The sequence below is a fragment of the Leptosomus discolor genome, chromosome 1 (assembly GCF_034619465.1).
Source record: "Leptosomus discolor isolate bLepDis1 chromosome 1, bLepDis1.hap2, whole genome shotgun sequence".
Lineage (NCBI taxonomy): Eukaryota > Metazoa > Chordata > Aves > Leptosomiformes > Leptosomidae > Leptosomus > Leptosomus discolor.
In genome coordinates, this window is record NC_141391.1 from 150,907,868 (window position 1) to 150,929,268 (window position 21,401).

The 21,401-nt window shown below is 49.1% G+C and overlaps 1 protein-coding gene across 1 annotated transcript; it reads left to right on the plus strand.

Moving 5' to 3' along the window:
* Window positions 1-19,324: 19,324 nt before the first annotated feature.
* Window positions 19,325-21,191, plus strand: FBXL14 (F-box and leucine rich repeat protein 14). Its single transcript, XM_009949660.2, has one exon. The coding sequence runs from the start codon at window positions 19,325-19,327 to the stop codon at window positions 20,525-20,527; it is 1,203 nt and encodes a 400-aa protein (XP_009947962.2). The 3' UTR covers window positions 20,528-21,191.
* Window positions 21,192-21,401: the final 210 nt, after the last annotated feature.

Here is a 21,401-nt window from a genome sequence, read left to right on the forward strand (position 1 = left end):
ACAGACATGGTGTGATGTCACCTAAAGAATTTCCAAGCCAGCCTTCAGATACAGAAAACCTTCTCGCTGACAGAGATGAGAGCATCCCACCTTTCCATCTCACCACAGCCAGAAGGAAGAACTAGGGCGGGGGGGTGTGGAGAAGCCCTCGCTGTCTCATACACGCATAGAAGGCACATGCCACGTAAATAGATGACACGATGGGAGAGGTGTATCTCCAACTTAGTCCTCACAAAGCCTCCTTATGGATTCTGAGAAAGAAGTATACCGTGGTGAGCCACCCCGGTGACTCTCCCAGTCAGGAATGTGAGACGGCACCAGCCGATGAGGCACTTCCACAAGTACAGGTGATGTCCATGTCCGTGTTCCTGTGAGCTTCTCCTAGCCCATGTGTGCAGCCACAGCACTTCATGGGGCAACAAGGAGGTACCACTGCGTGGCGCTGGGCTGGTGGTCCACCTCCGGCTCTGTGGCATGGTGGAAACAAAAAACCTTTCCACCTGGTAAAGCCTGGGAGATGCTCACGTGAAACTTGGTCCAGAAACACACAGCATTAATTAAATTTCTTATTTTATGTATTAATATGAGAAGGCAGCTGATGATTAGCAACAGCAAAGTGTTGTGAATACTGCTAGTAGCAACCCGACCGCCAACAAGCACGAGCAAGGCGACGATCTTATTTTGAAACACAAGACATGAAAATTGCCGTATGGGATAAGATCACTTATCCAGCCAACCTACTATCCTGTCAAAGGCGGCAACTGAAGGAGATGCTTCAGCAGGAAAGGTCTGAAACTCTGAATTCTACCTAAATTCTGCTGCTGGTGAGAGCGACCGCCATTGAGTTAAGTTGTGCATTATGAAAGTGAGTCCTTTTTAAGATGCTGGAAATAATTTCTTCACTGGCTGTGTTTATGACTTCAGATAATAGCAGGTGAGGCATTGTTGGAGGGATTTAGCCTCAGCCAGCAACTTCCAGACTGAAAGCTGCAAAGCGCTTGGCTGGTGGTCCGAAGAATACCGTCTATCCCTCTTCCCTGTGCCTGTTTCTACTTGCCACCAAAATCTTGAAAGCGAGCTTTCTATTTTGTAAATAAAAAGCTTGGGTTATTTTTTAAGCTCAACTGCAGGGCTGGTTCAAACAGCTTTGGCAAGGTTGTTTGCCAAAGCAGGGCTGGGTGGGAGAAGTCAGTGAAATTTTGTGAGGATGAGAGGTGGGGTGAAGTGGGGCTGCTGGTGGGCTGGGATGAATGGAGTTAGTGAAGCATCAGGTAAGAGAGGGGGGCAAGGAGCTGCCAGCAGGTAATCCTAGATGACCGACTGGGATGGTGGCAGGGTCATCAGGGCTTAGGGGGTTCAGGGGAAGGAGGCTAGGAGCGAGCAGGATTTTGGGGTGGCTCCATACAAGTGACATGAAGGGGGTCACTACGCGAATGGGTACTGGGAAGGCCCTGGAGAAAGCTGGTCTCACCTGCCTTTCTGCTCCGAGGTTAACCCCTGTCTCAGATCCAGGACAGACTCACCCAGGCAGACCACCCCTCCTGGCCATCACCCCTGTCCACCCCCTGCCACCCAAGTGACTCCCACTTTCATCCCAAACCATCCCTTCCCCGCACCAGTCCACTCGCACCAACTCACACCACTCCTGCTACAGTAGGGGAAGAAGAGGCGGTAGAAAGAACTCCAGAACCAGGGGCTGCTTTCGCTTCTGCTGAAAAAGGCCCCATCCCACCCCTTCCAGTGGGCCTGGCCCACTCAAACAGCAGTCATGAACCCACACGGCAGCTCCAGCACTGCAGGTCTGATGCTTGCACCCAGACCTCTGAGGATCACCTCAGGCCAGTCATGGAGCTGTCGCCTGAAAATGGGACATGAATCTCAACTCTCAGATTAAAGGTCTAATGCTCCCTTCTTAGAGGCAAGAGCAGTGGCAGCAAACCTGCATCTTCATAAAGCCTTGGCATTCTGCTGTATTCGACAGTCCGCTGCCCTAGGCAACTGTCTACGGTGTTGCCTGACTGCCTAAAATTAGTACCTGTGTTTGCCTTTGTTCAATTTTCAGAGGTGACAACTGCGCACAAGGCACAAATTTACACATCGAGTTCCCAAAGTAACGCTGCAGCAGCTGGGGAGCTATCACCGCTTTCCCAATACCGTCCTTGCCGTGTTTACTGGAGGGAAGACGCAAGACTCCAAGAAGGGGAGGTCATGTCCATGAGATCATTTGCAAACAGGCAAAAAAGATTTGGCAGACCATGAAAAAAGTTGAACCCTGGCTGGAAGAGAGCCCTGATACATGATAAAAGAAGAGTTACTCATGCAAATTCCTTGTCCTACCCTTATTGTTTTTCAAAAATTTGGGATGTCCTCAAGTGCGACACAGATCTTTATCAAGTGCTATAAGGAGTGTTGAAAGAAAATGTAGGTCTCTTTCCATGTAACCCAAATGATCCTCATTTCTGCAACTTGTCTGCTTTCTCCCAGGCTGGAGAGAACTGGACATACATTCTTCCTGTAATGATCAAGAGTGTCTTTCAAGTTCCTGTTTATTCTTGAAACTTGACTGTGGTTCAATGCTTGTTTTTAACGCCTCACAATGTCCAATGCATCCAGAAACATTTATTGCTCTCTCTGACATAAGACACTCAAGAGGGGAAAAATACTCACTGGAGTCTCCTCTACTTAAGGAGCCAGTAGAGATGGAGGAAGGGGTTTACACGTGCTGCTCGAAAGGGAATCCCTGCCCTCTCATTCTGTGCCATGGACCTGCTGGTTGACAGCACCAAGAGATGTACTGTAAAGCCCTGCTATACGTCTGCTTCTGGCAGCCAGGCTTGGTTTTAACCACAGTTCTTATGAAGACTTCAGGAATCTCATTAAAGTCACATATTTGCCCACTCAATTGAAGCATTTTTAGAAGGAGTGTAGATTAAAAAAAAAAAAAAAAAAAAAAAAAGCCCCTCGAAGCTAAATGTAGCCTTCACACAGAAACCTAAATAATCCTTTACACCCCCACCCCCCCACCCCCAATTTGGTCCTGTGCTGCTCCCCCGCTGCCAGCCTGTCCCTCTCTCAGGACAGTACCACCCCATTGCTGTACTGGTGTCAACCTTCCCAGACCTAAATGTCTTATTTGTATTGTGATTATTACTTAAACAGCAACTGGAGTGACCTCCATAGGTCCAGATCCACTGTGGTGTTACAGAAGGTGTAATAAAACCTTCTCAAAGTATCCCAGCATCCGTCCTTTGTGTCCACCTCTTTTGTCTTGACGTTGCCCTGCCTTGTTGAATTGTTACGCGCTGTCTGTCTCCATTGGAAGGGCAGATTATTCCTGCTTGTTTCTTTTGATACTTATAGACTCCGTTTTATCTCCTGATGTGCTCATGCGCTACCTTTTCTGCATCTCATCACCTGTCACCCCCGCTGACAGATCCAGATTTCCTTTCACCACTACCTTGCTCTTTCATTTTTCCATGACTCCCCTGGCCAATGACATCCAGCCTCACTGTCACCAGGGCATGTAGTGCAGCAAATGCCAAGATATACCTGCCAGTCTCAGCAGACCCAGTGACAGCTGTCCCTGAAGTGCCTCACCAAGGAAAGCAAGAATGGAGGAAGGTTGCAAGTAAAGCAGAAGTATTAGAAAACAGAAGAGGCCAGATACTAAATATTTTCACCATTTAAAACAAGAAGAGGTATAAAGGATAGCGATTCTATGAATAAAACAGCTTCTCACTAGTGAAAGATACGGAATATATGTAAAGCCTTATGAACATTGTCATTTATGCCACAATATTTCACATGACAGGCAATGAGCTCACCCGGAGCAAGATCATCCCTCCCACTACAAAAAAAAAGGAGCAAACTCCAGGATAAACCCAGATACGACCCTCCTCCCTTTCAAGGAGATTCAGCGGTAGTTGTACTCTTACAGCAGATTAAATCCCAGTGTTGAGCCAACCTGGTCCACTGACACCACCACCAGCTGTCCCAAAGAGAAGTGCAAGAGACTCAGCAGTGACCGGTGGAACACCTGCAGAAGCTGCATGTGCTGAAACAAGACCGATTTCAATTTTTTGAAATCGAGAACAAAACAACATAGACTCATCCCTGCAGGTACACACCTACCTGGAAACCATCCATATTTACGATATTCCCAGGGACAGATCCAGGCCATCCGGTTTCCTTTTCCATGGGAACTCTATTTGCATGTTGGTGACCACAGTTGAGAGCCAGAGACCTGAACTGGGACATGTCTGGCCCAAATTTTCTTATTCCAACGGCTACTAGAATACCAGGGTTTCTGGGGCTGCAGCAAATCATCCGTAATGACAAACTGAAACCTTCTTAGCATACTTTATTCATATGGGCAAGCCCTACAAGAAATTAGACCAGCGCGTTATCCTCTGCTAACCGTTCAGGGGCTTATTTAACATGCCCACAGAGTCACAGCTTACTTGCCAAATAGGCACCCCATCTCCTTAATCTGCACTAATGATTTCCCCTTCAGAAATTGTTCCCCAGACCCCCTCAAAGGAGCCATGGGAGGTCAGGTTGAAACACAAGCCCAGGCAGGGTTAAGAAGCCCACCCTGCTGCTCCCCAACATTGTAGGTTTCCAGGAGTGAAAGACTCCAAACCTTAAGGCCATCTAGCCAACACCTTTCCCAAGTGCTAAGTTTACGTGGAGGATTAACCATCCTAGAGGGGCATAAGACACGAGGAAAGTGAAAAGAAGAAAGTACATCCCTCCTTTATTTGTTTTCCAGGGGCCAACCCTGGGAGCTGGTTTGTTACCTGCCATAGCTGTCTGCGGCACGGACCCCTCCAGCAGTGACAGGAGGGCAGCCCTCGTCCTGCTAGAGAGCTGATGCTGGCTGCAGGATTTGCATGAGAACTCTGGACTCGGGTTATGGTGGTTACGAGCACGTACGTCAGCCCTCCTTGAAGATTAGGAAGGAAAAGAGGACAAAGTTCTCTGACAGCGTGAGCAAAGGAGGCAGCGAAAGGCAATCCAAGTCAAAGCAACTTCTCTGCAGAGATTTCAGAACAGGCCAGGGGATGGAAACAGCTGGATGACTTTAAGGGTTTTCTTCCTTACTCTGATCTTGCAAAGCATGGAGCACCCTTCATCCTCCCTAAAGGGGTGTCTAACTCTCCCAGTCCCACTGGAGTCATCCCAAACCAAGAAGATTTATGTCTCTGCATCTCACAGGCCTCATTTTCGCTCTGAGTATAAATTCCTCTTAGCTTGTTCCATACTCTGTAATAATTACATCAACTGGCAAAGAAACTAAAATATTTAAAATACAGTTAAGCTGCTGCTGCAGTGGTTCTTAGCTCTCCAGGAGAAAATGTCCAGGGGAAGCAGCGAGATGCACGGTTACTGCTCTGTCTTGGACATTCAGCACCTCGGTGTAGGTCACAGGGACCAGTGTCAGACTGACTCGGATCAATAGCCTCCTGTCAGCTAAATCACTGCCAGCAAAGCTTGATATATACATTTCCAAAGGAAACAGTAAGCCATGGAATAAATTCAAATTGAATTTAATTTCTCTTCTTCCTGTTAGAGTCTTCAAAGATGTTCTTATAAAGTCCAGTCTAATGAAAATAATATTAATGATCAGCTCTTCCTCCACTCTAGAATTGCAAAGCAAGCACATACACCTCATACATTAGTCCCCACAACCCTAACAGCCACTATTTTCCCCTTACCTTACAGAAAGGGAAAGAGAAGTGCAGGAAGGGCTGAGCAATAGGTTCAAAACAGTAAATCTGTGGTGCAGATTTACCTCCATTCAGCAAAGCATTAGACTAGGTACTTGAAAGTAAGCATACGCCTACTCATTTTTGCTGAATCAGGATCAAAATTAAAATCTGCTTGCTTTTTCTGTTCTTTCAACCACCAAATACTTCTGCCCATCAATTAAATGCTGTTCCTGCTCAAATCCAGTGCATTCGAAGTGCAAATAATAAACAAAACATTTTGGGAATAATGCCCCAGTGTATCAACTGTATCATCTATATAGTTATCACAAACAGCTTCCAAACAAAAAAAAAAAAATAAATTTTCCAAGCACGCTTATTACATTTTAATATTAAAATATAGATGTAGAAAAGGCTGAAACACTGTAAATAAAGCCCTGTCTATATCAGAAGATTACACTGATTTAACCAATTTCAGAACTTATCTTCCATACCATCACACTTCAGTGAAGGAATTTCCTGTTAATTCTGCACGCAACAGATTTAAGCTAAACCTGTTCGAACTGTCTGGGGAATAGATTGCATGTACACTTGTACCAAAAAGATCATTTTATATCTCACCTTCATTCTAGCGCCAATCACAGATGTGCAATTCTATCTGTAGAAAATAAAGTATCCTGGTTTAGATCTTGTTTGTAAAATGCTCTTAGAACACTGCTACCTGCTTAAACAAAGAGTTTCCAGATACACATTTTCAGTAAAATGCGCATTCATGCAAACCTAATCTGGAAGAGTTATATCAGTCTATCAGTGTTGTGTAGGTTAGTTACCCTTTAAACCAAAAGCAAAGCCTTCAAAATCAAGATTGGTACTGATTTAACTAGACTGTTCAATTAAATCATTGCATTTTTTTTTCTTTTTAAATAGATAAGGTCTACTATTAGCAAAAAGGGGTTGTACCTTTTTTCAGTGACACATCATATGACCCCATATATAAACTCAGTGAGCATCTTCAAAGCTGTGGTTTATTTGGGGTCCCTACTCTCTCTGGCATCTCACCGTACAAAAAGCTGTGACTCTTTCTCTAATTTCCAGTCTAAATTTATTCATGGTCAGCTCACGCCCATTTGTTCATGTGCCAGCTTGCCCCTTAAAGCTCAGGATGCCAAAACTGAGGCCGGAGCCTGACAATATGGTTCTGCTGGCAGCATTACCAGGGTAATAGAGACCTCTCTCCCCCACTCCGCGGGTCCAGCCCAGCCCTGTGCTGCAGGATACTGCTCTTTCAAGGTGCAGCCCCTTGACAACATAAGCAGCTAAAAAGACGGTATGAGGAATAAAAAGATTCGAAATTAAACTTACAAAAAGAAAAGACTAGGTTTTACTTATTTAACTGCCTAACTTTCACAAGGGAATCAAAAGCACTTGGCTGGGGAGGGCTGAGCCACAGCAGTACCAGCTTCGCCTGAGTTAAATTCGCAGGGAGCCACACTGGCTCTTCAAGAAAAGTTGTATTTCTGGGAGGTTTTTTGATCATGGATCTGTTCCCTGACCGATTTCATAGCTCACTGGCACATGCTGAGGGCACAACTGCACAGAGGGCGAACATCATCTTCTTGGATAGCAACTACTTAAACCCATATTGCTGCCTGTGTTACCAGGGCAAAGCCTGAAGTGCAAGAACACGGTAGTAAAAAAGAATAATTATTTAAATCTAAGTCTTAAAAAATTAGTAACAAAGCATTAATTTGAAAGATGCCTCTGCATAAAATTATCTTTTCAGAACAGATGAGGTTTCCAGTGTAGCAGCTAGTATTTGCTGCTTTGTAAATCCTTCCCTGAGCAGAAAGAAAAAAGAACTAGAAAACTAACTAAAAGGCGCTACCATGCATTCCTTTTCAATGACTTTGAATTTGACCCAGTTTTTGAAGCATATTATATAGATATTTTAACCGACAAAGCTATCCAAAAGCCTCTCTCTTCAACATGAACGTGAACTGTAATGTGACATTTTTACTAATGGTACAGACACGAGAATAGCATCCATCTTCTCCTCCCACAGCTCTGCTTGCCCAGCAAGGCTAACAAAAGTCAAAACTTGCTTTACATCAACACAGCCACTGCAAGTTGTCACCAGACTGGCTTTCCACCCATCGTAAGGTTTTTCTGAGCACATCCTGCACTCCACTGGCGGGGACTTTATCCTCCAAAGAGCTCAGCCCACACCTAGACTTCAAAACAAGGAATCAGATTTCAGAGGTGCCTGTGGAAAACTGCGCTTTGCCTTTCCTGCTTTTGACATGAAAAATACTGTAACCACCAGAAGCAAAACTCCAAGGGGTTAAATTATCTGGAAAATGTAGGTGCTTATTTAACACCTCATCTACTCAGAAAATAGTGTACAAGCCCATGAATGATGGACATGAGAGAATTTGGCCCTAAGCTGCTCTGCGAGCCCACTTGGTAGTACCCACATTTTGCAGCCCTTTGAATACGGATTTAAAAGTTACCATTCCTGCAGCAAGTGCAGCTGGGCTGGATAAGGATACCCGAGTCAGATCGTTATGATCCTGCAAACTTCAGAAAGGCACTTGGATATTTTGATTTCTAATGCCAACCAGTTTTTCAATCCAGTTTGCTATCAAGAGCTGAGGGAGGGCAGGAATGCTTTTTTTTTGATGCAATGTGGGTTGATGTCATCTTTGAATGATCATACACCTACAGTGTTCTAGATGGCGTGAGATTGTTACCAGGTCTCAGAATCACAATCAAAGAAGGAAACAAGTAACTACTGAGTGACTCTCATTCCTGGTGAAAATTCAGGTAGGTATATGATCATGCACGAGTTTAGCAGAGGGAAGGGCGTTTTCCTCAGAAGCTACCAGAGCTTGGGAGACAGCGGCTAAAATCCGCTCCTGTGGCCAAACGTTACCTTGGGCAACAGGGTGGACATCAGGTCAGGTCCCCTGCAGGCACAGCCTGCCTCCCCTCCCCGGTCACCGAGGCTGCATCACACCTTTATGCTAATGGTCCTCTGTGGCCATGTAACACGTGGCACTTAAATTGCACTGCGTTGGCATTTCCAGCGAGGAGCACGTACAAAGCCGACGATTTGGCACAAACAGTCCTCGCTGTGGTGACTTCGTCTGGAGCTCTCCTGATCTAGGCAAGGTGGGGATCTGACCCTGTGTCTGGTGACTACAGCAAGGGCTCAGGTCGGGACCTTGTCTTCCCACTGCTGATTTGCTTAGCCATATCATTTTGGTTATAACTAACCGAGACTCTGAAATTCAGTTCCTTCATCTGCCAAGGGGAGGTAAATTTATTTCAGGACTGGTATTGTGATCCTGCCTGTGGATGCTGTGATATGTTACAGTCTCTAATGCATTTAAAGACCCTTCAGTGAAACCATGTACAGTTATTATTAACTCCACATTCATAGTAATACCTCAGGCAGAACTTGCCAAACACAAGAGAACAGTCTATAGGACACAGCTTTTTTCAAAGAAAAAAATGTGTTTATTCTTCCGTTGAAGCTAAAGGGAAAACATGTGCCCAGTGGGAGAAATCCAGTGGGTTAAGTTGTTCCAATTGCCACTCAAATAGAGAAAACTTAAATGATTGATTTTTTAATGCTATCACTCAAAAGGACATTTACAGTACTGGGGATTTTTTCCCCCATTGTCTTGAATATATTTATCCTCTCTGGCAATATGTTATTGAATATGTTGACCAGACAGGACTAGGGAATTTCTGTAGGTGGAACAGCTGTACATCTGCAATGCAATCTTGGCTCTTTTGGACAAACATAACTTTCTTGCAGTGAAAAATGTATTTGTCCTGCAAAAAAAATAGTGTATTTGCAGAGAAGGTAAGAATTGCTTGTCTTGTGGGTGAGGGAAGCATGCTGTGTTGCATAGAAGGGTTATGCTTGCATGTGTGTTTGCAGGTGTGGCACACAGAAAGTTGGTGTATGAGGATAGATGCACCCATCCCTACCCTGGGCAGGGTGTAGGAGGAGAGAAGAAATTGCCTGAGCCTCTATATTGCAGGGAAAGCAAAAAATGCTATTAAGGATTTATGCTGTTGCAGCAAAATAACTTCCTCACTTGAAGCAGAAGCCAGCTTTTCCATTGTCTTTACTTCACTTGTGCTGACAGCGTGCAGTTCTTCGGTCAAGCCCAGTGCTGGTTTTGTACTGAGAGATTCATCACTAGGAAACAGGCTACCAAGCCTCCTTAGCTCCTATTCCTGCTCTCGGTCACAACTGCAGTTGCCTTTGAGAGGCATTTCCAAGGCTTTGAGTGAACAGCCCTCATATGGCTGAACACTCATAGAGTGAAAGCAGTTATTGATTACATGAATGGGTTTGAAAATGGAGTGACGTGCACGTTCAAAAATACGTTCTAGAGAAGGCATGTAAGGGAGATGTCTGAGAAGACATTTGTGCGTGGTGTGTAATAATTATAATATGTTTTCATTTACAGTGTCTCCTCCACGTACAAGGGAATATAACAAAATGCAACTAAAACCGCATATCCTTACAAATAAAGGGAGAGAGAGCGTTTCATACAAAGGTTAAACAAAAAAATCTGTTTAATGTCACTTTGGGGATTGGAGGAACCAGAGTAAAACAAACATCCAGAACAAACTTTGAGGGTTGCTTCAGGAAAAGCACGTGTGTGAGTGTGTGCCATCACATCTGCATATTCAATACCTCTTGCTGGGACAGCTCGGGAAAAATAGGAAGCTGGAAATTTTCAGTGTGGGAATTAGATGGAAGAATGTGAACCATTCTAAACAAAACATAGCTAAGTTGCCAGCTGACTTGCTAAAATGCCAATGCTCTCTAGGATCCCTTGAAATGGAGCTGAGGACTGGCCTTGCTGTTCAGGCAGTGGGTAGGGAGCCAGGAGATCTGGGCTGTATTCCTGGCCCTGCAACAAACCCAGCATGTGACGCTGGAAAGTCATTCAGCCCTAAGTTTCCAAAAACTGATTTCATGCCTATACTTCTGGGCACCTAGCGTGAGACAGCATGAGCCCAAACATCCAGGATTTCAAACAAAGTTAAGCCGCAGGTACTAATTTCCCATCCATGCAGAAGATACGTTTTGGGGCTCAGTTTCACCACGGGTGCGATGGGGCTAAAACCTGCAAAACAACCTGAAATGCTGCAAAGCTGCAGGTGTCCCATGATTACGTAGGCCTGCCAATTTGCCAAAGGAGAGGTGCTACGGATATGCAAAGGAGTATTATTTAGTGACCTGCTGTCTCCCATCTCCTTGCAACCACCGTAATTCTATAAATATTTTCACAGTTTGGATACATCTGAGATTTTTGTTTATGTTTCCTGCTTCAGGGCATCAAGGAATAACCTTCTTACGAAAGGATTCACTGTTCCAAAAGGAACATAAAGAATATAGACCAGAATTGCTGGCAAAAAGTGTGGAACACCACCACCGACAAGACTAGGAAAATACTAGATCTCAGGGGTGAAATAGTGGAAAGAAAGTGGCTTTTCCACATAATTTAGTCAGCATGTACACTGGGGGAAAAAAAGGAGTAAAAGCAGTATTTCTAGCTTACGTTTTCCTGTGCATCACACATTTTTAAAAAACATTTGGAACCATCTGGATTGAAGAAAGTTGTTCTCATTGTACATGACAGGGGCTGGTCACATAGAAGATTAATTTACATTACACTGTAGGCAAAGGATTATTGTGTTTTTTCTGAACGTTGTAGAAACAAGTTGAACGAACGAGTGTACAACACAGATCGTGTTTCGCCCATTTGTATTTCCACCTCCAACACGGTGAACTCTATACTTTCTTCCCACCCTGTTTGCGTCTGCCCTTAATTTTACCCCCGCATTTGCAGAGAGCATTTTCAAGATTTTTGCCGTGCAGAGGTAGATAACATGTGTTGGTGAATTTAGCACCAACAGTTTCTGCGCTGTTACTTTTAGGAACAAGATGTTAAAGTAACCTCCCTTTGGCCAGAACTAATGCAAATCCAAAAAGTATAAAATTGTATTTTGTGTCTTTACCCTGCCTCCCGTACAAAACTGCATTTTGTAACTCTCACCTGCAGTTTGTGCTGGGCTGTAACTGTGGCTTTGATGTTCACAGCATGTTTCCAAAACAGTACTGCCCTATTTTTCAGGTTTTCTCTAAAAACTTACTTGGGAGCCAATGCTTGTAGGGTAGGTGACATAACTTTGTCCAATTTGAGTGAACTGCCAATTTTAGAATGCTATTTACTACCTGAAAATGTGCTGGTGGCCACGGTCCAGAGGGGGAGGAGTTAACAGTCAAAAGTAATGCAGCAGTAATCCACGGGTACAAAAATCCTGTGTTTTAAGAACTACACAGCTACATCCGTACCCTCCCCGGGTCCAGCTTACCTTCTTGAGAGGTTACCTCTAACTCTCGCTATCGCAAGAACATAGGACTTACCCGTCCCTGGACCTCGCTCCTGGGGCCCCATGCAAGGCTTGACTGGAGAGGGACAAGCCCAGATACGGATGCCTTTTCTTCCTTGAAGTTTCTGACAGAGAGGACAGCAAAAAGCTTCCCCGATAGCCAAATTATCCTTACTTGCAAGCTGGCAAGTATTGCTACATCTGCCCTGACTGCATGGAAACCTTCGGCAGAGGGGAGGCTGCACCCACTCTTCTCCAACCTCAGCCAGAGGCCAGAACATCTCCATCCCGGGCTGAATGTGCTGGCTGTCAGCGGAGCTACACACACACACACAGCATCTAGCCGTCTCTGCTGGGTTTTGGACAAAACAGCTGTGACAGAGGAAGATTTCACAAACCTGTTGCTGTAACAGGTACCACACTGCATGTTGGACACACATGTTTCTGCTGTGACTGCAGGGGCTGGCCCTTTTAGATCGAGTTGTAGAGGTCTCAGAGTTCAATCCCCAGGAATGGCTTATGAAAGCAATTACTGCCTGAAAGGTCTCTTTGTTTTTGTGCCACTGCTTTTAATAATAATGAGTACATCAGATATTTTCTTCCATCTCCATCGTCTTTGGTACTGCTAATAAAGCAATGACAAAGCCCAACACTTAAATCAGCACCCAATGCAATGAACTGCAAGTGCTGAGGTTTGAGATTTTACATCCTGCCTTCCCAGAGCATTTTCCCTTTGATGATTTTAACCATCGAGTACCGAGCTTTGTACAAGCCACGAAGGGTGTGACATGCATGGTGGAGTCAGAGAATCGCCTGCGGCCAGGGGCCCAGGTCGCTTGCTCTAACCACCAGCCAGTCCTGTCCCACAGGAGCAGACGAGACATACACGATAGGCACACGGCACTCAAGCGCAGTTGCCTGGACCATAATACATTATTTTGGTTCTTCAAGCCATCCTTTCATTTATGCTTGGTTCAATCTGTTACAGCAGCAACAGTCGCTGGCCAATTTAATGGCAAAACTGGAAATATAATCCAGACCTCCCACGCTCCACATCCTCTGACCATTCCTCCTTGTATCAGCATAGTTATATTCTTGTCAGCTATTGGCTGACAAGTAAAATCAAAACCTGAAGAAAATACCCAAATCCCAAACGCTCAAATTTAGAGCTGGCATTTGCACTGAGACATTAGCTCTGAATTTTGCCCCGGCACCTAACCACATATTCACAGTACACTGCATTTTGAATAAGCCACCCCCAACACCAAGAAATACACAATGCAGATCAGAATTACTTCATGCAGGAGGAACCATGTGATCCTAAAATACACTCTCATGCAGCACCTATTAGAGACACGATACCTGCAAAGTACAGAAAAAACACCAGGTTTTTATTTTTAAGGAAAGCTCCATAGCGACCTAAGCTTCACAATGAAGCTCCGCATGCACGAGGATCCTACGTTACAATTTCCAAATGACCCACCAACTAGTTAGATTTTCTTTATAATCTCTGGTGAAAAAAAAGATCGTGACCAGCACGAATTCCAGAGGGAATCCATCCACTTAACAGCCCAATCCTGATTTATATAGGTGTGTATGCCTCTACATAGATATGTATATATGCTTACGCATCCAAAATGTGCACATTACACGTCTGTTCTGCCTACACTTAAACGCATAACTCTTAATAGAGATCTTTGTCATGTAATTACTGGTTGTGCTCGCAGAAGGGTTCTAGGGGATCATTTTTGCTTGACATTCAAGAAAGGAAAGGAACTTCTAAAACACTTCTCTGACACCGGCTTCTCTGACCTTGCTATGAGCAGAAAAGCTCTACAGTAGTAGTCAGGAGTCCACTCAGGGTGAAATGCTGAGGAGCACCATGTTGTCTCCACAACAAGCTGGCACCCTCATTTTGCTGAGCCATGTCAGAAGCCACACGGTGGCTTAGGTGTCAGCAATGCAAAAGGACCACTTTGGTCTCATTCATACACAAAAAACATTCCTCAAATTGACTTTTAAGAAGTTCCACTAAGCCAACTTTAAACCCGGTTTAAGACCATGGGTTCTATCGGGCTTAGCTGATTTTTGTGGACATGCTTCAAATCTGATGGACAAGGTCTGGAAGCCAGTTTGTGAAGGACAACTGTAGCCCCCTGGAGCATGGCCGACACTGGAACTTGAACCAGCCCCAAACCAGCATTAGCTGAACTACTCATTAAGCCAGTTGCATTTTTTGGAGAGGACAAATTTCCCCACTGTAGCTTAGATTGCGGCAAAACGCTTTAAACCAAAGAGTAACGTAGTGGTGGGCTGGACAAAAAGACTGAAACCCCAACATCAGCCAGTCACAGGAAATTAGCTAACGGATTGTATCAGGCTACACCCCAAACGGCACCAGCCTGCAGCCTCCGCCACAGACGAGGGAGGCTGAGGCCATCCATGCCTTGTTTTTTTCAAGGGTGGGAAGTAAAGCACCACTGTTTTAAACGAAAGCCTAGCTCTCCAGAGCTGTCTGCCTGAATGAGGATCCTGCTGGGCTCCTACCTCCCTAATATCCCTTTGATCACCATAGCCGTACCGAGTGGAGCATACAAATCCGAGCTGCCTGCATACCCCACACCCCCCCGTCTTCTCTGCTCCCTCGGATGAAGCTGCCTCTCATCTCCCGGGCGCTGGGCTGTGGGACAGCACGGTCAGGTGGGGCATAGGAGGAGGGATTAGCGACTGCAGGGCACAAGAGAGGGCGAGGAGGAACGCAGTCTCTCAAGGAGCCAGTTCAGGGAAAGGAGTACGGTTAGCTAGGCAAGGCAGGAAAATACATTACTTTAGGAATTAATTTAAGGTTAACTGGATCAAAAGAGAGAGAAGGGTTAGGGGACCACGGGTTCAAGCGGTTTTGTGTCATTTCTACCCTGCAGTCCCAGTGGCCACCGCCCATAGGTAAGAAAAAGCCAAATGCCAACCACATTCCTGCAGGTAAATTCCAAGTTTTCCATTCCGCGGCTAAAGCAGTAAAAATGCAGAAAGCACAGGAGCAGGGTGGCAGGAGAAAAGGAAAGGTAAGGAAGGACTCTGTATTTGCTCTCTCTTAAATGATTAAATCGAGTCAAAAGTTACCCTGCAAATTGAGAAGCAAAAGAAACAAATAGGGACAGACTGAGACGGGAGCTGCAGAAAGACCTGCTGGACTTTATGCCAAATCACGCAATAAAAGATACAGGATAGACAATGGTGCAGCTTTATCGGATCCTCCTGAACCTCTGCCAAGCAAAGCTGCCCAGCCTCCGCTGAACACCGGTGTAACTGGGGAAAAACCAGAATGAAACGTTTCTCTGTCAAATGCTTTCAAAAAGAGAAAGCGGCTGTTGGGAGCTGCTCAAGGGGCTGGAATGCTGGAGACAGTTCCAGGGGGACGTATCAGTCGTCAGAGTGCATATGAGGCTGGCAGGGATTTTTAATAAAATACAGTTTATCGCACGGTGATTACCACCTCCTATTTATACCATATGAGATCATGAAAAACATGACACATATTTCCTTACTCCTGCAAACACAAAGTCCACCGAACAACCATGTGATAAATCGGCGCTTTTCATGCACTTTTACTTTGTCTTTCTAAACCTCCATTTCCAAACATCTGTCACTTAGATAAAGCGAGCAATAAAAATCGACTAGAAAAATACTTTTTGTGTCCCCTCCCCAAACCAAGCCCACAGTAGATTAGGATTATGAGTCCAAATTCCAGGGCTGTTCCATTTAACATGTGAATCTTAATTGTTCACAAGGAAGCACAGATGCTCAAAGTATGTAACATGTGAGAAAGGGAACTTCAGGGTCTCCAGAAAACACATCGTCTGTTTCTAACCTTTGCTGGTTACACAGGACCGGTGTTACGGACACAACGTGCATAAAGGAAAAAGTATTTCAGGTAAGCTTTTATGCCTTAAAGAGCATGCCTTTCCCTACTCCCCCTCAAATGTGGTTTGAAGGTGAAAGGCTTAGAGGGAGGAAATACCGCATTATTTCCACGGTACGGTTCTGCAGCCGAATTTGGGATAATACGGTAAAAGACTTCATTAGCACTCTTTCAGAATGACTTGTGCAACTTGCTTGTAGCTTTGCCAGTTATGAGTAATGCAACAATCACTAAGATACACCAACACCACCTTTGTACCACATTTCTTTCACGCGTTGCCTGATGTCTACCGGACTCAGCCTTCTTGTAAGCGATCCCGCTGTCCTCAGCCGAGCAATCCTCACCGCGGCAGGCCCACGCGGCCCGCCAGGCGCCGCACCTTTCACCCACTCCTCGCTTCATGGAAGTTCTCCTTCTCGGTTGCAGTGCTCCGCGACTGGTCTGAGCACAGTAGATCTGCAGTGTGGCTGCCCAGCAAAATCTATTGCCCCTAATCTTCTTCTTATTAACCCGATGGTTAACTATCCCTGCTGCCCCCGACAGCGCAAAACTCGATCAATAATGCTACAGAGATAATTCATACTGGGTGACACCCCAGTACAGTGTCTGTGTGGGACTGCGGCTCACTAAAACCGGGTCTACACATTGCTGGATCACCCAGGAGTACAAATTTGATCGGGATCGGGCCAAGGCACGTGATCACGCGTCTGCTGAATGAGCCAGAGCGCACGATACGGAGCCAACGCCAATTTTACGCTGGCCGTATGCCAGCCACAGGGGCGCAGACGATACCTGATCTGGCTGGAGTTGTGTACAGTGATACCTGATCTGGCATAAAGTCTGCTAGTAAAAAGTTAACCTGTCAAAAACTTCTTGAATTAACTCGAGCAGGCAGAGTGAATGAATACCAGGTCAGCACTTCACATCATTGCGGCCACCCGATTTTTGAGCCAATACTAGGAGTTGTACCGCTGGCTTTTCTGCGTTGCCAAACCACAGCCTAGTGTCGATAGTGATGCTTATATGCACGGGGATCTCATGGCAGGATCAGGGCCTCAGAGTCCTACAACTTGCCCTGCCTCCAACTTAAAGCAAAAAGGAAAGAAAAGAGCAAAATGAAAACTAAATGTTTAACCTCTAAGTAGTCAACTAATGTGGAATCTGCAGGTGAAGATGGAGCCAAGAGCATTTCTGTAGCATATAAATTTAGATAATGATTAAAATAGAACCTATTCCTTCAGGTTAGTGAAAGTCTTGGTACAGCAAACACGTCCGTAACTAGGCTGATTTTGGTAGTATTTTACTAATCCAAACAGCATTAAAAATGCGCCCTGTCGTGTTGAACAAATCTGAACTTTATTTTTTTCTTTACAGGCCTTTGGCACAGGAAGGCAGTCCTGCTCTTTTGAAACTGTTTTGAAAAGCTTTACCTGATCTCTGGTGGAACTTAACCCATTTTTAACACTGCCGCAATGCTGCCCAGTGTTGAAACATGCACAGTTACCATTACACTAGGCTACAGACACATAGGAAATGCGGATTTCAAACATTCTTTCCTGAAATTGCTGGAAATTGCTCACTTTATGCGAGTACTTCAACTACTTTCAGAGCTAGTTCAAGGAGACCATTAGCTGAAAGCCATTTCCAGAAGTTTTTCCATTTCCCATCACGGAGGCCCTGAAATGGTCCACCCAGAGATCCAGCAACCTTGACAGTTACCCAGATCTCCGAGCTATTTACAGCCATGCTCCTATCGCTCCTGCAGGGATGCCTAGACAGGGAGTTCCCAAATTTTGGTCCTCAATGCCACCGCGCAGTGTCAAGGCCAAGCCGCAGACCGCCGCAGCCTATGCTCCAACAGCCACGGGCGAGGCAGCGGCCCGCTCTCCCCCTCGCCGCCCTCTGCAGCGGCGTGAGCCCCCGTCCCTCCGCACAGGGCCCGGCGGCCCGGGGGTCCGCAGAGCGCTCAAGGGCTGGTTCACCAGCCGGCCCTCGGCAAACCCGGCCGGTGGCAGACGCCAGGGCCTCACGGGGAGCGGGTGGGCAGGGAGGCCTGAAGCGAGGCGTCTGGCTGGACCGAGGCGGTGCGGGGCCGAGGCGCGGCGGGGCTGCCATCTGCGCTGCGGCCCTCCTCACGCAGCGCCCACCCCCGCCGCCACCCGAGGGTGACAACGCGGCGCCCAGCCACGACTTCTCCACACTGACAGGGCAAGAAGGGGGGCGACGGCCGCCGCCGCTCGGGGGGTGCCTCGGACGCCCCCGACGGGGAGGGTGCAGAGGCCTGCGCGCCCGCAGGTCCCCCTCCGGTGGCGCCCCCGGCGGCGGCGGCGGGCAGCGGGGTGGCGCCGCAGCGCAGCAAGGGTTAACGGCGGGGCGCAGCGAATGGGCCGCGCTGTTTCCAGGGCGACGGCTCGGAGTGTTCCGGATCGTACCATTGCGCAAGCGGCGCGGGGGGGGGGGGGGGGGGGGGAGCGGGGGAGAACGGGACGGGAGGAGGGCGGAGGGAAGGCGAGTGGCGCCGCCGCCGCCAGGCCCGGCCCAGTGCCGCCTCCTCCCTCCCTCCCTCCCTCCTCCTCCTCCTCCTCCTCCCCCCCGCCTCGCCTCGCCGCTCCTCCTCCCCCTCCCGCCCGGCCGGAGCGCGGCGCCGGGGCCCAGCAGCGAGCGGCGCGCGGCGGAGCGGAGCAGGCGGCCGGCGGCGGCCGGGCCCGGAGCGGCGGAGTCGGTACCGGCGGCGGGGCGGGCCGGGCCGGGCCGGCGCGACCCCCTGCCCTCGCTGCCTTCTCGCCGCCGCCGCCGCGGGATGCGGGCGGCCCGGGGCCGCGGGCTGTGAGCGGCGGCAGCGCGGAGACAAAGGGAGGCGGCGGGGCTCGGCGGCCGGCACCAGGGACGGAGCGCAGGGGCCGCCGCCGCCGCCGGGGCGCACCCGCCCGCCCGCCGGGAGGCGGCACGATGCGGCACGGGGCGGCGCGGCCGCAGCAGCGCGGCGGCAGCAGCGGCGCGGCCCGCCCGGCGCGGCGGTAGAGGAGGAGGAGGAGGCGGCGGCGGCGGCCGCAGGGCGCGGGGCCGGGCCGGGCCGGCGGTCGCGCAGCAGCGTCTCCCGCGGTCCGGGCCGCGCCGCCCGGGCCGGCGATGTGAGGGCGGCGGCGGCGGCGAGGAGGAGCGCGGCGCGGCACGGCGCGGAGCGGAAGGCGGGCGGGCCCCGAGCGGAAGCGGGCCGGGCCCGGCGGCGAGGGGGAGCGCGGCGCCGGCGGGGGCGGCCGGGCGCGGGCGTGCGATGGAAACGCACATCTCGTGCCTGTTCCCCGAGCTGCTGGCCATGATCTTCGGGTACCTGGAGGTGCGGGACAAGGGCCGGGCGGCGCAGGTGTGCACGGCCTGGCGGGACGCCGCCTACCACCGCTCGGTCTGGCGGGGCGTGGAGGCCAAGCTGCACCTGCGCCGCGCCAACCCCTCGCTCTTCCCCAGCCTGGCGGCGCGGGGCATCCGGCGGGTGCAGATCCTGTCGCTGCGGCGCAGCCTGAGCTACGTGATCCAGGGCATGGCGGACATCGAGAGCCTCAACCTCAGCGGCTGCTACAACCTCACCGACAACGGGCTGGGCCACGCCTTCGTGGCGGAGATCAGCTCCCTGCGCTCGCTCAACCTGAGCCTCTGCAAGCAGATCACGGACAGCAGCCTGGGCCGCATCGCCCAGTACCTCAAGGGCCTGGAGGTGCTGGAGCTGGGGGGCTGCAGCAACATCACCAACACCGGCCTCCTCCTCATCGCCTGGGGCCTGCAGCGCCTCAAGAGCCTCAACCTGCGCTCCTGCCGCCACCTCTCCGACGTGGGCATCGGGCACCTGGCGGGCATGACGCGCAGCGCGGCCGAGGGCTGCCTGGGCCTGGAGCAGCTCACGCTGCAGGACTGCCAGAAGCTCAGCGACCTCTCGCTCAAGCACCTGGCCCGCGGGCTGGGCCGCCTCCGCCAGCTCAACCTCAGCTTCTGCGGGGGCATCTCGGACGCGGGGCTGCTGCACCTGTCGCACATGAGTAGCCTGCGCAGCCTCAACCTGCGCTCCTGCGACAACATCAGCGACACGGGCATCATGCACCTGGCCATGGGCAGCCTGCGGCTGTCCGGCCTCGACGTCTCCTTCTGCGACAAGGTGGGGGACCAGAGCCTAGCCTATATCGCACAGGGCCTGGACGGGCTGCGCTCCCTCTCCCTCTGCTCCTGCCACATTAGCGACGAGGGCATCAACCGCATGGTGCGACAGATGCACGGGCTCCGCACCCTCAACATCGGCCAGTGCGTCCGCATCACCGACAAGGGCCTGGAGCTCATCGCCGAACACCTCAGCCAGCTCACGGGCATCGATCTCTACGGCTGCACCCGCATTACCAAGCGGGGCTTGGAGCGCATCACCCAGCTGCCCTGCCTCAAGGTGCTCAACCTGGGACTTTGGGAAATGACTGAGAGCGAAAAGGTCAGGTGAGAGGAGGGGGGCGCCCTGAGACCTCCATATCCTCTGGAGGGACTCACTGACTGACTGACTGACTGCTGCAATGGAGGAGAGAAAGAGAGAGGGGCACGCACAGAGCCATGCTACCCACGCACCCTGGCACTGGAGGGAGGAACATAGAGAAAGAGAGTATATCCTTGACCCTTCTGTGCTGTCTGCCTACCCTTGCTCTGGAGGAGGAGGAGGAAGGGGGAGGCAGAGAGGGAGAAAGAGAGAGAGAGAGAAAGCACCTATCCTTTTTCCAGGTCATGCCTCCAGCTCCATGCTGGGGAGATGGAGCTCCCCCTTCCCCCGCAGCATCCTTCCCTGCGGAAGAGGCAGAAGCCCACACTCTTATGCACTGGGGCTAGAGACACCCCTCTTTATCCCCACTCCCCGATTCCATCCCCTCGTGCACTAAGGATGGATAAAGACAGACCCTTGTTCTGCCATGTATTCAGAATAGATTATTTTTGGTTTATATAAAGGAGAGTGGGAATGGAGATGGGAACAAACAATAACAACAGCAGAAAAGGCTTCCTAGCTACACTTATGTATGTGGCCACCCAGTCATCCTGCGCTGGGCACAGACACAGCTTTTGGTAAAATAACCATTCCACCTCTGCGCTTGCCCCTCCTCTGTCAGCTGGGAATTGTGACAGAAATACTGCTCCCTAGGTACATTGATTTTTTTTTTTTTTTTTTTTTAAATCTGTTTTCAATCTCCAGTTCCATGTTATTCTCTGCTGTGGGTGGATACAACCTCCCACTATTCCAGTTCTCCACTGCACTGAGACTAGGGATAGCTACAGCCTTTCCTTTTGTCAGTATGTTTCCATGTCATCCTGCACTATGGTGAATGGAAGAG